The 17079-nt window shown below is 50.3% G+C and overlaps 1 protein-coding gene across 2 annotated transcripts in view; it reads left to right on the plus strand.

Moving 5' to 3' along the window:
* Positions 1–17079, plus strand: part of LOC142296993 (cytochrome P450 2K4-like) — a 206169-nt gene that overhangs the window by 19609 nt on the left and 169481 nt on the right. For both annotated transcript variants that reach the window (XM_075341190.1, XM_075341191.1), the window contains one exon: positions 2124–2273. In XM_075341190.1, the coding sequence (XP_075197305.1) occupies positions 2124–2273 (150 nt within the window). The remainder of the gene's footprint in view (positions 1–2123; positions 2274–17079) is intronic.

Below are 17079 nucleotides of genomic sequence, written 5' to 3' on the forward strand. Positions count from 1 at the left end.
CGGTTTATCAGCTTACCTAAAACGTCCTAAAAAAGTGGTGGTAATTATCCAGATATACTTGAGACCGAAGAACTGAAGGAGCAGGTTTAGATTGATTTTTCCATTAAATAATAGATTGACTGACTTGATTGGGTATCTAGTAAAGATGAGCGAGCACTAAAATGTTCTTAAATCGAGCTGGTTAGGCTCTCAGAAAAGCTCGATTCAAGTAGTGCGTATAATGTAAGTAAATGGAAACTCAATCATGTTTCTGGAAGACCCTACCATGAGAGCTGGAGGACGGCAGGAAAATAACTAAAATGGATGGAAATGTGGTGCCCCTGAGGCTTCAGTTGCCACAGGGTACTGCATCTCACCAGAGGTGCGGTACTCATCCCGGGTAAGGAGGAGGTCGGTGCCGGTTCACAACATTCACAACCACAAATAAGCCAGTTGCCCACTCACCAGGATGGGGTTAGGGTAGGGTCATTTAGGATGGTCACCCTATCATCTGGGGCCTCCCACCCACTAACTCTGGGACTCGAGTGGGCGGTGCAACTGATCTGGGAAGTAGGAGCCAGAGACACACACTAGAAAGATTCGACCACCGGGAACAAAGTGAGACACAGGAGAATACAGTTGCTGAGGGGAGAGCTAATAGCTCGTTCATAACCTGCGCACATCTCATGGTGCGAAGCCGTAGGCTGGTGGGCACTTCAAGGCCTGCCAGTAGAATCCACCGGGCAGAGGATTTCAAGTCTTCTGGCCCACAACAGCGCCCAAGGCAAAGCAGCATATAGAGCCAGGAGCCGTGACCATAAGGCGGCCCATCAACGAACTTGCGCTGCCTGCTATACGGGACGGGGAACATAACCACCCCAAGGACTCGGGTCCTTGTGTAGTTTCAAGTCGCGGGAACTAACACAACACAGTGCAGGGAGGAAACACTCACGAAGTATCCCTCCGGTACCAGCCCACGGACTATCCGGGATCGCCTGGAGCCAATCACAGTGGAGTCTGGCAGTCCAACGGCAGGAGCAACTCAATGAGTAAACACCTTAAACTGCAACCGCTGTGACGTCTGATCCTTCCTGCGTCCCACGCTTCCAACACTGGGGTGGACAACTACTCTCAACATCCTCCCTGAGGCCGAGCTCTTTGTGTGGAGAGCTGCAACATCTGAGCTGCGTTATCATCCGCCCCAGCAGAGAGAGATCTCGCGCAGCGGCGGGTCCCAGTAAAGCCGCATACCACAGGTGGCGTCACGAAAGACAACTACTTCCTTCATCACCATCATCCCCATAATTTTGGTTGACACCGCGGGATCACAGAGCCGGGCCAGGCCACTGTGACAACCCAAACCCCCAAAACCGGCCCGGTGACAAATAATTCCCAAGACCCCACCGACGCATCAGAAATAGCACTCAAATAGAATAGAAACAGCATGGGGAAAATGCCTGGATACATCTATAAGGCGAAATTAAAAAGAGCAGAAAAAAAACAAACACCTCCTCCACCCCTTAATAGCCGGGTTATGTCTCACATATTTCCCAGTTGCCTGTGACTGAATTTGCACTGGCACCACCATATCACTGAAAGCTGAATGCTGCCCGGAGGAATAAAGTTAATGTCCTCCTGGCAGAAGAGCTCTTGGTGCAAGTGCCGAGCAAGCTCAGCTTGCTATTAACCTGAAGATTAACCCCATATCTGCAGATTAATAGCATTTTTTTTTACATGACAGGTTCCCTTTAAATTTAGCATGTGCAACACGTTTTAATAAATTGGGCCATACCTTATGGGAAAAGAAACCAGTCTCATTTCCTTTTAATGTCCGGGTTGAATAGAGATAGCTTGTGGGTTCCAAATCATTGGTAAAAAGTACAGTACAGAAGGGGTATCCATGACATTTTCCTATGTGGGTTGGCAAATGAAGAGAGGAGAAGCCTTCATGTCAAAGTATGTAGGAAATTTTACAAAGCTTGGATTCATCCACAGAAAGCCCAAATGCTTCAGCAATGAAATCAAATAAAAAATATGTTCACTGTTTAAAAGTAACATGATTTTCTGTTGGTGGCAAGTAAGTAAGAAGGAGAACTGGTTGAAGATGATAAGCATATAACATATTCTCCATGTCTTTTTTTCAGGCTTGGCGTTCACGAATGGAGATAATTGGAAAGCCATGAAACGCTTCACTCTTTCTAAATTACGAAGTTTTGGTGTGGGGGAAAAAATAATGGAAGACAAGATTAATGAGGAAGCTAATTATTTAGTAGAGACATTTAAATCCTACAAAGGTCAGTGATTAGTTTTATTTAGTGATGAGCGAGTACTAAAAAGCTCGGGTGCTCGAGGCTCGGGCCGAGCATCCCAAGATACTCGTGTACTCGGCCCGAGCACCGAGCCCAATGTTATCCTATGGGAGACCCGAGTATTTTTCTGAAATGACCCCCGGCAGCATGGAGAAACCCTAAAAATGTCACAAAAGTCTCAGAAGAGTGCTCAAATGACATGGCAACAGCATGGGGAAGACCCCTTGAAGCATTTATCACTCAAAAGTCACAGCTGTGAACAATTTTATCCGAGTTTTACGCCATTTTTACGGACTCACCAGAAAACCTTCCAAAATGACACCAAAATGAATTTTCATGGCGGAAATGTTAAGGGCACATACCCAATAGTGAGATAGAGCTGGTGTATGTTACTTTTTGAGATTAATACATGAAAGATTTTACGTAAAACATTGTGTGGCACTCCGATGTACAAAACGCACGTTTTGTGCTTTTTACTAGCGATGTCGGTCATTTTTTTTTTCATTCTATCTCCTGTCGGTCGGTCTCGCTCTGTCTGTCTCTCTCTGTTTTGTCTGTCCCCCTCTCACAGTCTGTCGGTCATTCTCCCCCCTCTCTCTTACTTACCGTTCCCCGATCACTGCCGCGGCGCTGCACTGCTGTTCACTAAACTCCGGCGGCTTTTCCTCTTTTGAAAAAGCCGGCCGCTCATTAAACAATCTCGTATTCCCTGCTTTCCTGCTTTTCGGCGGCTATGATTGGTTGCAGTGAGACACGCCCCCACGCTGAGTGACAGGTGTCTCACTGCACCCAAACACAGCAGCCGGTGGGTGTGTGTATACTGTGTAGTGAAATAATTAATTAAAAAAAACGGCGTGCGGTCCCCCCAATTTTAATACCAGCCAGATAAAGCCATACGGCTGAAGGCTGGTATTCTCAGGATGGGGAGCTCCACGCTATGGGGAGCCCCCCAGCCCAACAATATCAGTCAACAGCCGCCCAGAATTGCCGCATACATTATATGCAACAGTTCAGGGACTGTACCCGGCTCTTCCCGATTTACCCTAGTGCGTTGGCAAATCGGGGTAATAAGTAGTTATTGGCAGCCCATAGCTGCCACTAAATCCTAGATTAATCATGTCAGGCGTCTCCCCGAGATTCCTTCCATGATTAATCTGTAAATTACAGTTAAAAAACACACACACCCGAACAATCCTTTATTAGAAATAAAAAACACTAACAAAGTCCCTCATCACCAATTTATTAACCCCGACAAACCCTCCATGTCCGGCGTACTCCACAGTCCTCCAGCGTCGCATCCAGCTGTGCTGCATGAAGGTGACAGGAGCTGCAGAAGAAACCACCGCTCCTGTCAGCTTCACACAGCAACTGAAGACAGCTGCGCGATCAGCTGAGCTGTCACTGAGGTTACCTGGATCCAGCGGTGGATGCAGCGGTGGCTGCGGGTAACCTCAGTGACAGCTCAGCTGATCGCACTACTCACCGCCGCTCCGGTCAGCTCCACGCAACAACTGAGGTGAGTATCGCGATCAGCTGAGCTGTCACTGAGGTTAATCGCGGCCACCGCTGGATCCAGCGGTGGCCGTGAGTTACCTGACTGACAGAAGCTGATCGCGCTACTCACCTCAGTTGCTGTGTGGAGGTGACAGGAGCGGCGGTGTATTCTGCAGCTCCTGTCACCTGCATGCAGCAGAGCTGGACACGACGCTGGAGGTCCGTGGATTACGCCGGACATGGAGGGTTTGTCGGGGTTAATAAATTGGTGATGAGGGACTTTGTTATTGTTTTTTATTTCTAATAAAGGATTTTTCGGGTGTGTGTGTTTTTTAACTGTAATTTACAGATTAATCATGGAAGGTATCTCGGGGAGACGCCTGACATGATTAATCTAGGATTTAGTGGCAGCTATGGGCTGCCATTACCTCCTTATTACCCTGATTTGCCAACGCACTAGGGTAAATCGGGAAGAGCCAGGTACAGTCCCAGAACTGTCGCATATAATGTATGCGGCAATTCTGGGCGGCTGCTGACTGATATTGTTAGGCTGGGGGGCTCCCCATAACGTGGGGCTCCCCATCCTGAGAATACCAGCCTTCAGCTGTATGGCTTTATCTGGCTGGTATTAAAATTGGGGGGGACCGCACGCCGTTTTATTTAATTATTTATTTATTTATTTTACTGCACAGTATAGACCCACCCACCGGCTACTGTGATTGGGTGCAGTGAGACACCTGTCACTCAGCGTGGGGGCATGTCTCACTGCAACCAATCATAGGCGCCTGTGGGCGGGGAAAGCAGGGAATATGAGATGGCTGTGTGCAGAGCACAGCGCGCCCGGCGGTATAAAGGCTCGGTCACGCTGTGCAGGCCGGCCAATCACTGCAATTCCACAACTAACAGGGCTGTGGCATTGCAGTGGTCTGCCAGCCAATCCCTGCATGAGGACTGCCTCTCAAAAGAGCGCCAACATGCAGGGATGAAGACCACGAGTACAGCACGAGTATCGCGAAATTACTCGGTACCCGCCGAGTAGCCCGAGTACAGTGATACTCGTGTGAGTACCGAGTAGTAACAAGCGTACTCGCTCATCACTAGTCTTATTGTGTGACAGCTTACTGGTATATGATGCAATGTCATTGAATCATCCATAGGTGATGTCAGTGCTAGATTACACTAATGGTGTCCTGTAAAGTATACACAGTATACTATAAAAAGATTCCCCTCTTCACAAGCATATAATTAACTAAATGCCCCCCATGCACAATATTATAATTACTATAATACTGCCCCTATGTACAAGACTATAACTACTATTATTCTGCCCCTATGTACAAGAATATAACTACTATAATACTGCCCCTATGTACAAGAATATAATTACTATAATACTGCTCCTATGTACAAGAATATAACTACTATAATACTGCCCCTATGTACAAGAATATAATTACTATAATACTGCCCCCTTTGCACAATAATATAACTACTATAATACTGCCCCTATGTACAAGACTATAACTACTATTATTCTGCCCCTATGTACAAGAATATAACTACTATAATACTGCCCCTATGTACACAAATATAACTACTATAATACTGCCTCTATATACAAGAATATAACTACTATAATACTGCCCCTTTATACAAGAATATAACCACTATAAAACTGCCCATATGTACAATAATATAACTGCTATAATACTGCCCCTATGTACAGGAATATAACTACTATAATACTGCTCCTATGTACAAGAATATAACTACTATAATACTGCCCCCTATATACAATAATATAACCACTATAATACTGCCTCTATGTACAAACATATTAGTACGATAATACTGCCCCCTATTTATAAGAATATAACTACTATAACACTGCCCCCTATGTACAAGAATATAACTACTATAATACTGCCCCTATGTACAAGAATATAACTACTATAACACTGCTCCTGTGTACAAACATATACGTACTATAATACTGCCCCAAGAAGAAGAATATAACTACTATAATACTGCCTCATGTACAAGAATATAACTACTATAATACTTCTCATATGTACAAGAATATAACTACTATAATACTGCCCCCTATATACAATAATATAACCACTATAATACTGCCTCTATGTACAAACATATTAGTACGATAATACTGCCCCCTATTTATAAGAATATAACTACTATAACACTGCCCCCTATGTACAAGAATATAACTACTATAATACTGCCCCTATGTACAAGAATATAACTACTATAACACTGCTCCTGTGTACAAACATATACGTACTATAATACTGCCCCAAGAAGAAGAATATAACTACTATAATACTGCCTCATGTACAAGAATATAACTACTATAATACTTCTCATATGTACAAGAATATAACTACTATAATACTGCTTCCAAGCTATGAGGACTTATGTCTGTAGTTCTTCTGTTCAAGCCCAGGGTGGGGCTATCCTGGGTGAGGAAGCTCACCAAGTAAGGTCCAGGCTTCCAGGCTATTTCTTCTCGGGATTCAAATCCCAAAGTCACCTTTAAAAAACAAAAGGAATGAATACAGTGGATGTAATGCCAGCACCAAGAATGAAGATTATGGAAAGGAAGTCAGTAAAGTAGGAATAAAGTAAAGGCTGCATGTGTTGATAAGAAATGTGAAGTGGGACATTTGGCCATACACGGCAGTGTCCAGTAAAAACAAGTTACCCCCTGATGGCATCTTCCGCAAAACCCAGAAACTGCACAGGAGGTGAGGCAGCTCTCATCATCAGCCTCAGGTGTGCAGCTCACTCCTCCAGCTCTCAGGCAGAGGAAGACATCTCTGGAGAGGCAAATGTGGCCCCCTTGGGCTTCAGGCGCCACAGGGTATTACACCACTTTTCAGGGGTAATATCTATCCCAGGTCAGGAGAGGGTTAACCTGCCGGTGCCTTCACAAAACACACATAAACAGCAGGTGCTTACTCACAGGGGGTTGGACTACGGCAGACATGGGAGCCAGCCATCACGAAGCAAGATAATATAATATAATATATCTACTACAATAATGCTCTTATATACAAGAATATAACCACTATAATACTGCCCCTGTGTAAAAGAATATAAGTACTATAATACTGTAATAATAATACTGCTATTGGCAGGACGTTTTTATTATTACCTTCAATAAACTTGGATGTTTTAATTTATGGACTGCGCTGGACTTCCCTTTTTCTACTATAATACTGCCCCCCATCTTGTAATAATGTTGCCCTTCCTGGCCTCCATCCCAAAATAATAACACCCGTCCTGGTCCCCATCCTGTAATAATGGCCCCCGTCCTGGCCCCCATCCTGAAATAATGTCCCCTGTCCTTGCACCCCATACTGTAATGTCACTTACAGCCGAAAACAGTGCTGACATCGGTGGTCAACTCGACTCTTTGGGCCTGGTCGCACCCTCTGTGACCATGATGTCATGGTTGTGTCATGGTTGACAGACAACCCTGTGTTATCTAGCTGCAGAAGGTTTCTGCGTTTTTCTACACAAACATCCTTGATATATCATTCTTTCTTCCTTGGTGTGATTGGTGTTCTAGGTATCTTCCCTGTTAAGGTTAACATTTTCCCTTTTAGACTCTGCAGATATCTTGGCTTTTCAGCTGCAAATCCTTATCCCCACTCCATGTTTTTATATATGTGACGCCCTGGCAAAACCAGGTAGTCACAGATGACTGTACCCCCCACCAAGGGTACAGGAATCGCCTCCTCCTTGGTAATTAACACCACATCCCACACACAGGAACATCAGCCACAAAGCCTAGTGCCCCCCCATGACAGCCAGGACACATCAGTGGGCGGGACCAGGTGTATGGGAACGCCCACCTAGGGGTCTTGAGGTGACAAGGGGAGGGAACATGTTAGTTAGTGAGAGTTAATTGTTGGAGTCTAGACAGTCAAGTCAGACGGAGTCAAACAGTGATGAGTCTGACAGTGGAGCTGTAGTGCAGTGTGGTCAGGGTTGGAGCCCTTGGACCACGGGAGGACCGACTAGGTGGCAGACGGCAGTGTAGGGCCACAAGCGATGGAGATCCGGTTGTGGGAGACCTGAAGTGGACCGGGGCAGGGTTGTAGCCCGCCAGTACCGACAACGGGAATTTGGTCCTGAGGCCATGCACAGGCGAGGTACCTGGACCCTAGGACAAGGCAAGCTTCAGCCCCCTTGTTAATTCACCAGCGGGACAAGGTACCAGGCCTTGTTTCCGAAGAGAGAGAAGCCCAGAGAGAGCAAACCAGCACCCCAACGCGGTGGATAGGGTGTCTGCCAAGAACCCTATCTTGCTAACCCGTGTGCGAGACCAGCACTCCTCTCCCACGGCAACCAGCATCCGGCCTTGGTTTACAGTACAGACTCTGTGTGGATTATTCCTACTCGTGAGTACACCGGTGTCACCCGGTCCAACCTGCCGACGGCGTCCCAGCACTGCTCCCTACCTACACCTGGGCCCGGGACTACACCTCCCTTATCTATGGAGGGGATACCACCTTGCTGCCCAACACCATCGATCCCGGACACTAGCCCCAAGAGGCAGTGGCGGTGCCACCATCCCATCATCGCAACCCACGGGTGGCGTCACAGACAAAAGACTAACTCCCCTGTAAATACCCCCTTTTTCACTGTTGCGAGGACAGGCGGTTGCACAAGCCCCAGGTCCGGTCACCACTCGAGCCCCAGACATGATCCCGGATCCGAGCGCCCTTGAGCAGCCCCTTTGCCGCAGCGGAGGCGGCACCTGTCCGCGACAACACAAAACCTGGCGTCACGAACAGGATTCTTACCCCATCAGTAGATGCCGTGCGCCTTGTTTTGAATTCCATGAAGCGCTCCAAAATCTTGAACTGCCGCCATCTTGCCCACCATCTTTGGCACCAAAACAACAACTCCGTCATCTTCTTCCCCGGAAAAGGCACAAAGCCGAAGCCCCGCTCTCTAAGAACGCGGGCGGAACCCGGTGACTCCCAAAGCAGGAAGTTGCAAAGGACAGTGGGTCCCGCAAGGCTGCTGTTGAAAACCAAGGGGGAAAGACTAGAAGAATGTCGGCGCCTGATGGTGATGGTGGAGCCGCAGCTCCGGCAGCCGGGCAGGATGACGGAGTAGCAGCAGGCACTGCTCGGGTCGCAAGAGCGGCGGACCCCATGATCCCGGCGGTCACGCAAGTTATACCGATTACACTGCCTTATGTGCCCGGTGCCACCTGGCTGCCCCAGTATGATGGCCGACCTGACGCCCTGCAGGTATTCAAGAAAAAGATATGTACTATTCTCGACATGTATGCAATGACTGGCAGGCAGCGTGCGTCCGTGGTGCTCGGACAGCTGACAGGTGCAGCCGAGCAGGAGGTTGAGACATGGACTGATAAGGATCGGGCCTCCGAACCCACCATATTTGATAAGCTGCAAGTTTCCTTCGAAACCCGTACGGAGGCAGAGCTACAGGCAGCGTCCCCAGGACAGCATCCGGGACTACGCCCTGAGACTACAAACCACTCTGCGTACTCTAAAGCGGGCTTTACACGCTACGACATCGCTAATGCGGAGTCGTTGGGGTCACGGAATTCGTGACGCACATCCGGCCGCATTAGCGATGCCGTTGCGTGTGACATCGATTAGCGATTTTGCATCGTTGCAAAAGAGTGAAAAATCGCTAATCGGCGACACGGGGGTCCATTCCCAATTATCGTTACTTCAGCAGTAACGAGGTTGTTCCTCGTTCCTGCGGCAGCACACATCGCTGCGTGTGACGCCGCAGGAGCGAGGAAGCTCTCCCTACCTGCCTCCCGGCCGCTATGCGGAAGGAAGGAGGTGGGCGGGATGTTACGTCCCGCTCATCTCCGCCCCTCCGCTGCGATTGGGCGGCGGTTCAGTGACGTTTCAGTGACGTCGCTGTGACGCCGCATGGACCGCCCCCTTAGAAAGGAGGCGGTTCGCCCGTCACAGCGACGTCGCCGGACAGGTAAGTATGTGTGACGGCTCTGGGCGATGTTGTGCGGCACGGGCAGCGATATGCCCGTGTCGCGCAACATATGGGGGCGGGTACCCACACTAGCGATATCGGGACCGATATCGCAGTGTGTAAAGTAGCCTTAAAGCTAGTAAACCCTATCAATGAGCTGGAGAGCAACAAAGTGCTTGTGGAGCAGTTCTTGCAGGGCCTGGGGTCAGCGGAGGACCGCAAACAGCTACAGCTGTGGGCCCTGGAGCATCCAGACATAGACTTTGCAGTTTTAAAGGACCGAGCCATAAAGGCTCTGCAGGCCCCTGAAGCCAGTGACCCTACATCATCATCCTGGCCGGCAGGCACCTCTCACCTGCTGGTGAAGCCCCCTCTACTGGCTTTACCTGCACCTGCAGTGCCTACAGAGTCCCCAGGAGTTCCCGGTGATCTGAATTCCCAAGTTCAACAGCTGAACAAAGACGTCGCCAGGATTCTTGAGGCCATGCAGCTACAGTCGAAGCCCAAGCCGCCGGAGAAGATCCAGCTCGCCGACAGCCCTGAAGACGTCCCCTAGATGCAGAGAAGGAGCAACAACCGGTATGGGCAACCCGTTTGTTACAGGTGCAACAAGATCGGCCATTACTCCCGTCGGTGTCCTTTAAACAGGCCACCCCTGAGGCCAAGGGCCAATCCTCAGGAGTAGACCATCAAGGCCAAGCTGATTGGCATGAGCGGTATGTCTGAGGCCGCCCCATCATCTCCCTTACCGTTAATGGGATCCCGTTGTTCGCGCTACTGGACACCGGCTCACAGGTAACGACTATACCTCATGTACTGTATAAGCGTTACTGGTCAGATGACGACCTTACCCTGCCAGATTCTGGCCTGACTATCATTGCAGCCAATGGAATCCCTATGACCCAAGTGGGGTTTAAGGAAGTGACTCTTAAGGTGGGGTGGGTGGAGTTAGAGCACCAAGGACTCATAGTGCTGCAGAATGACCCTAGTGACCATAACCCGAAAATGGTCCTAGGGACCAATGTAATTGAAAATTGCATGGGGGAAGTGTTATACTTGCTTCAGCAGATGTCTGCAACTGCAGGAGTGGGCCAGCAGAGGGCTCTGCAACGCGAGATCCGCGCCCTCCTGCAGCGGCAACAGGTGAATCTATCTGGTGGTGGTGGAGCCCCTGCCTTCAGAACACTGGCCCGCAGTTTTGACAGCCAGAGGAGTGATTGATATCCGGAAGAGAAGAGTGCCGTAAGAGTGATGAATTGCGGAGAGGAAGAGGTTAGGCTACCCAGATATGCCACAATTGCCAAACTGTTCACCGTAGACACGCATGCTATCCAAACAGCAGCATCCATTAACCCCGCATCGCAACCAGTCAGTGAAAACTCACCAAGCCTGACAGAAGAATGGTGTCAGGAACTACATGTAGGCACTGACTCCACGCCTTCACACCACAAGCAGGGGGTCTACAGGGTAGTGCAAGAGTACGAGCAGGTCTTCAGCAAACACCCGTTTATTTTTCCGAGGATCAAAGGGGTCCAACACCACATACCCACAGGTGCACATCCACCCATCAAAAAGAGGTGTAGGCCGATACTGCCTGCGCACTACCAGTGTGCCAAAGACATGTTGAGGAACATGAAGGAGGCTGGGGTAATCCGAGATAGCTGTAGCCTCTGGGAAGCTCCACTGGTTCTGGTGAGGAAGAAGGATGGTACCAAGCGGATGTGTGTGGGCTATCGGAAGATCAATCAGATCACCCATAAGGACTCGTATCCACTTCCCCGTATTGAAGAATCACTAGCTACATTGAGAACAGCAAATTACTTCTCTACCCTTGATCTCACTAGTAGCTACTGCCAAGTGTCTGTTGCTGAGGAAGACCGTGAGAAGACCGCCTTCGCCACCCTGGTGGGACTCTGCAAGTTCAACAACATGCCCTTTGGGTTGTGCAATGCACCAGGAACCTTCCAGAGGCTGATGGAGTGCTGTTTCGGACACCGCAACTTCGAGACGGTACTGCTATATTTGGACAACGTCATTGTCTATTCAAAGACGTACGAAGATCACCTAGAACGTCTTGCAGAAGTCTTCGAAGCCCTCTCCAAGTGCGAGATGAAGTTGAAACCATCCAAGTGCCACTTGCTGAAGCCTAAAGTCCAATACCTCGGGTATGTGGTGAGCGCAGAGGGTGTGGCTCCGGATCCGGAGAAGATAACTGCCATCTAGAACTGGCCGAGACCTACTACCATCAAAGAGGTGCGACAGTTCTTAGGCCTGATGGTCTACTAACGCCGCCTTGTCAAGGGATACACCAAGATGGCAGCTCCAATGCAGGACGTCCTAGTTGGGCAAACTCAGCATGGCTAGGCTTCTGGGTCCCCATTCACGTGGGGTGAAGAGCAAGAAAGGTCCTTCCAACCGATGAAGTCGGCCCTGACTGGAGAAGAGATCCTAGCATATCCTGACTACGGTATCCCATTCATATTGTATACAGATGTCAGCAACGTAGGATTAGGGGCCATCTTGTCCCAAATGCAGAATGGCAAGGAGAAGGTGATAGTGTTTGCAAGCAGGAAGCTCCACCCAACAGAAAGGAATCCGTAGAATTACAGTTCTTTCAAGTTGAAGTTCCTGGCGCTCGTCTGGGCTGTGACAGAGAGATTTAAACATTATCTGGCCTCTGCGAAGTTCACCAAATATGCGGACAACAACCGCTTGACTCACCTGGATACAGCGAAGCTTGGAGCCCTAGAACAACGCTGGGTAGCCCGGTTGGCGAATTATGACTTCACCATAAAATACAGAGCCGGTCGGAAAAACACCAATGCTGATGCGTTGCCTAGGATGCCACACCTGCCTGATGGTGGAATAGATGAAGATGAGCTGGAAGAGATTGAGTTGCCTGCATTCCATCAACCTGATAGTTCGGAAAATGCCAAACACTACAGTAGTCAGCAGGAGGCAGCCTTCAACCCGTTACCCCATCACGGTTAGCAAGAAGCACAAGATAAGGATCCTGCCGCCAGTTTGGTTAAGACGCTGATTTCGCACGCTGTTTCCAGGTTGGAGCCCACTACCCTGGCAGAAGCATGGAGGCTGTGGAAAGGGAGGAGTCAGCTCTACCTACAGCGAGGCAGGTTGTGCAGAGGACTGATCAACCCCAAGACACACGAGAGGATCTGTCAGATAATCATACCTCAGGCATACGTACCAGTGGTCTTGGAAGCCTATCATGATGGAGCTAGACACTTCGGTTGGAAGAAGTTGGAAATGCTGCTCAGGGAGCGCTTCTACTGGGCTGGAATGAGGGAATCCATTGAAGCATGGTGTTGGAATTGTGGTCCCTGCGTGCTAAGAAGGATGGTGTCAGCCAGAAAGCTCCGTTGCAGCCGATCATCACCAATCAGCCGTTGGAACTCGTCGCTCTAGATCATGTCAAGCTGACATCCAGCCGGAGTGGGTATACATACGCCCTCACCATAGTGGACCACTACGCAAGATTCATGGTCGTGGTACCCGTTAAGGATCTAACGGCTCGTACTGCGGCAAGGGTCTTCCAGACGCACTTCTGCAGACCGCACAGTTATCCAGAGAGGGTCCTTACGGATCAAGGCCCTGCCTTCGAAGTGGAAATCTTCAAGGAATTTTGCAGCCTTTATGGATGCAGGAAGATACTTACTACCCTTTACCATGCCCAAACCATTGAGATGTGTGAGAAGATGAACCATCTAATTATCAACCTGCTCAAGACTCTACCCCTTGAAGAGCGGAATCAGTGGCCTGAGAGGTTGCCCGATCTGGTGGACATGTACAACAACATCCCCGTCAGTTCTACTAAATGTACGCCTGCTTACCTCATGAGGGTGAGGCCCGGGATGTAACGCCCCTGCAGCCGGGTCGTTACAGGGTATTAAATATTACCCCCATTTTTCCCGGACGAAGGAGTGAAGTCCACACACAAACATCACACTGGCAGGAAGGAGTTAATAGCTTTTGCATCATGTAGTTTGAGCCTCATGACTCATTTTGTCTCCTTAATGAGCAGGTGGCTGCACACGAGCAGGTCCCTATGACAACCCAGGGGGGGCCTGAATGAGGAGTGAGTACAGTGCAGAGCAGACAGAAAGTTTAGCAGAACGTCAGAGGCTCCGAGAGAGTGCAGATCTCCAGAGAACAGTTCCTGTTGAGGAGATGCCATGAGACCAAGGCTGATAACATCTAGAGGAAGGGGATGGAGCCGAGCACTGGGGATCTTGGAGAATGTTGTACCCGGTGGTGGTTAAAGTGTACGCTACCAGGCAAGAGAGAGACAGAGAGGCAGCAAGTTCCCAAGATGCTCTATGCCACGGGGACGGCACTAACGCACACGAAATGGAGAGACCCCCAGAACACCTCACCGGACCCCCTCTTCCTACCTGCCCGGGACCGAACAGAGGCTACAGGTGGCAAGGACCAGCACCCAGGTGCGATGTGGAACGGACTGTAAATAAAGAAAAACTGGAACCCGCACTCCGTGACTGGTGTGAGTACTGTTACCGCCCTGTGCCCCTGGTGTCCTGAGGTTTGTTGCCCTGGGTCTCATTAACCTCCCGGGGCTCCCCCTGCTCCACCCGTGGGGAGTGATTCCATCCGGCTGCCTGTAACACCTTCCCCGGAGAGAGACTGTGCAGCGGTGGCTGAACACCTGGCCGCATACCACGGGTGGCGCTGCTAGCACCCCGTCCCATACCGTTTCCTGGGGGAAGGGCGGCAATAGAGAGGAGGCCGAGACCTCGGTGGTCGCTGCGACCGATGGCAAACTCCCCAGGAACCCCGTTACCCTCCTTCCATCCCCCTTGTCACACCGGACTGACTGTCTGACTTTCCTTTATTGAAACCCGCAGGGGTCATGGAAGCCGGGTAGGGCCACTCACAGCCTGACCCCAAATACCACCGGCCCAGTGACCGTGCCATCCCTGCAGGCCCCGGCGCGGGTGTTTCAGGAGATTGCTGGTGGACCTGGATATGGATGTCGAGGTGCCCGAGACCGTCTCCCCAACCACGGACTGGAATTCCAAACGTCAGAAGCAGTACAGGCAGATTCAAGAATATGTAGAGGAGAATCTGAACCAAAGCCGAAAAAAGCAAGAGCAGCACTTCAACAAACAGGCAAAAGCTCCCCCCTTTGTACCGGGAGACGTGGTACTGAAGAGGAAGAGAAGACTGCATAAATTAGACCACCAATGGGAGAAGGTCCCCTATGTCGTACAACCCTCTGGGAATCAAAAGACCTATCTCGTCAGTCGAGACCAAGGAAGGACTACAGCTACTGTCTCGAGGGACCACCTGAAAAGGTGCCCAGAACCCCTAAAGATCTTGGAAGAAGAGCCCACTCCAGTCCCGGGTGCAAAAAGAAGAAAAGAGGTGATCCACAGCGTCCTAGGTGACTTCCCAGCAGATTGGCCTTTGCAAAATAGGGCCGTGATCATTCCCGTTCTAACATTCCCAAAACCCGTGGAAGAGCCAGAACTAGAGAGGCCTGCTGACCCTGCACCTATACCTACACCAAGAGTTGCCCCTATACCTATGCCATGCACCCGGCGGTCTTTGCCCACCTTACCTAACACAATTAGGGGGGAACATGTAAGTAGTCTCACCCCACCAAGCCTAGGAGAGAACTTAGGGTTGAGGAGGTCTACACGCCCTAACCTAGGTCAGCCACTACTCAGATACAGAGAGTGAGTGAAGCCTGTATGCCTGTGTGTATAGTAATGTATAAGCAAATTGAAATGCTAATTAACTGTGTACTTCACCTGATTTACAGCTGTTTAAAATGTTTACCCCGGTCAATAGTTAAAAATGGACCATGGTTTCAGGACTGGCGAAACCACCCCAAAAATTTTATTGAGTCTTGTAAATAACCCCCCATCTACCCTCTTGTTACCCCACCGCCAGGAGGCAGCACCCGCTGGAGAGGTCGGTTGGAGGAAGGGCCTGCGGTGGAGTTGGCCGAAGCCCAGTCACCACGGAAACCGGTGACTACCCTCCAGGCCAAAGGGTTCCGGTCCAAGGGTCCCTTTAGAGTGATACAGGGTGTGGAACTTTGACCCGGACACTAACAAGGACACCCACAGGAGCCCGGAATGGTGTAGCATCTACGACTAGCGGTGACACCAAGGGAGGGCACAGGTGTTTTGGGTGGCGGGACAAAGGAAAAAGGGTAGATGGTCATCGTTAATGTAACGTTTAAGCTCTGTGCCTCACAAAAATGGAAGAAATGTTCCAAAGTTTTACTGTTGAAATGTTATTTATGTTTTACCTTTTTCAGATGCAGAAAACAAAATAAACACTGGTCCCGGACAGCTTGTTTTACCTACGGGGAGTGTGACGCCCTGGCAAAACCAGGTAGTCACAGTTGACTGTACCCCCCACCAAGGGTACAGGAATTGTACTGCCCCGCGGATCCGTGCTCATACGGTGGGTGGTGGCACGAGCTCCTCACGGACCCGAGGGTCACGTCGCTCTGCAAGGGGGTTTGCGCTACACGCAGGGACTTCAGTGGGGGGGGGAGTTCCAAGGCCGGGGCCGCGGTGGTTTGGTAGGGGTGTAAGTTCGTGACGCCACCCACGGGTTGTGGTGAATAGATGGACATTACCGCTGCCGTTAAATAGGCCTCCCGGTGACGGTGTTGCGCAGCTTGGTGTTGACCCCTCTGTGGGTAGGGGAGTGATGGTCCCGGGGGCTCGAGGGAGGTGCTGAGGCGTGGTAACGGGTGCGGGCGTATGCTGATGCGGTGCGGTGCATGGCCCAAAGGCACTGGTGTACTCAGTATGACACAATACACTGGAGTCTCTGGTAAACCAAACGGGATGATGAACGTGGCCCGCAGCCGGCTGCAGCTTCTCCCTGAGCGGGTTGGTGGCTTCCGCCTTTCTCCTGCACCTTTTTTATATGAATGTTTGACTCCTATGCCTAAGCAACGGTAATCCGCTCCCCGGCTTGCTGGTTGTCGGAAGAGCCCTGTTTGCCCGCAGACGCTGGCCCTTTGGGTCTCTATGCCTTGGCGGTGGCTTTACACTGTGTGGTTGGGCTGTTGTCTTCTAATGGGTCTTGTGTGGGATAGGTCTTTAAGTCCAGTCCTCAATCAGTTGATTTGACTCGGCCCTGTCGGTTTGGGGCTTTGTACTGGGTCTGAGTACCCCTCCTGGTGCTCCGGTTTCCAATCGGTTCCCCGGTTCGGTACCGGCGGGCCACCGCCCGACCCGGGTCCCTACGGTTCTACCGGCTGTAATCCCAGCCCCTGGAGGTGGCCACC

This window comes from Anomaloglossus baeobatrachus, chromosome 3, assembly GCF_048569485.1.
Source record: "Anomaloglossus baeobatrachus isolate aAnoBae1 chromosome 3, aAnoBae1.hap1, whole genome shotgun sequence".
Classification (NCBI taxonomy): domain Eukaryota; kingdom Metazoa; phylum Chordata; class Amphibia; order Anura; family Aromobatidae; genus Anomaloglossus; species Anomaloglossus baeobatrachus.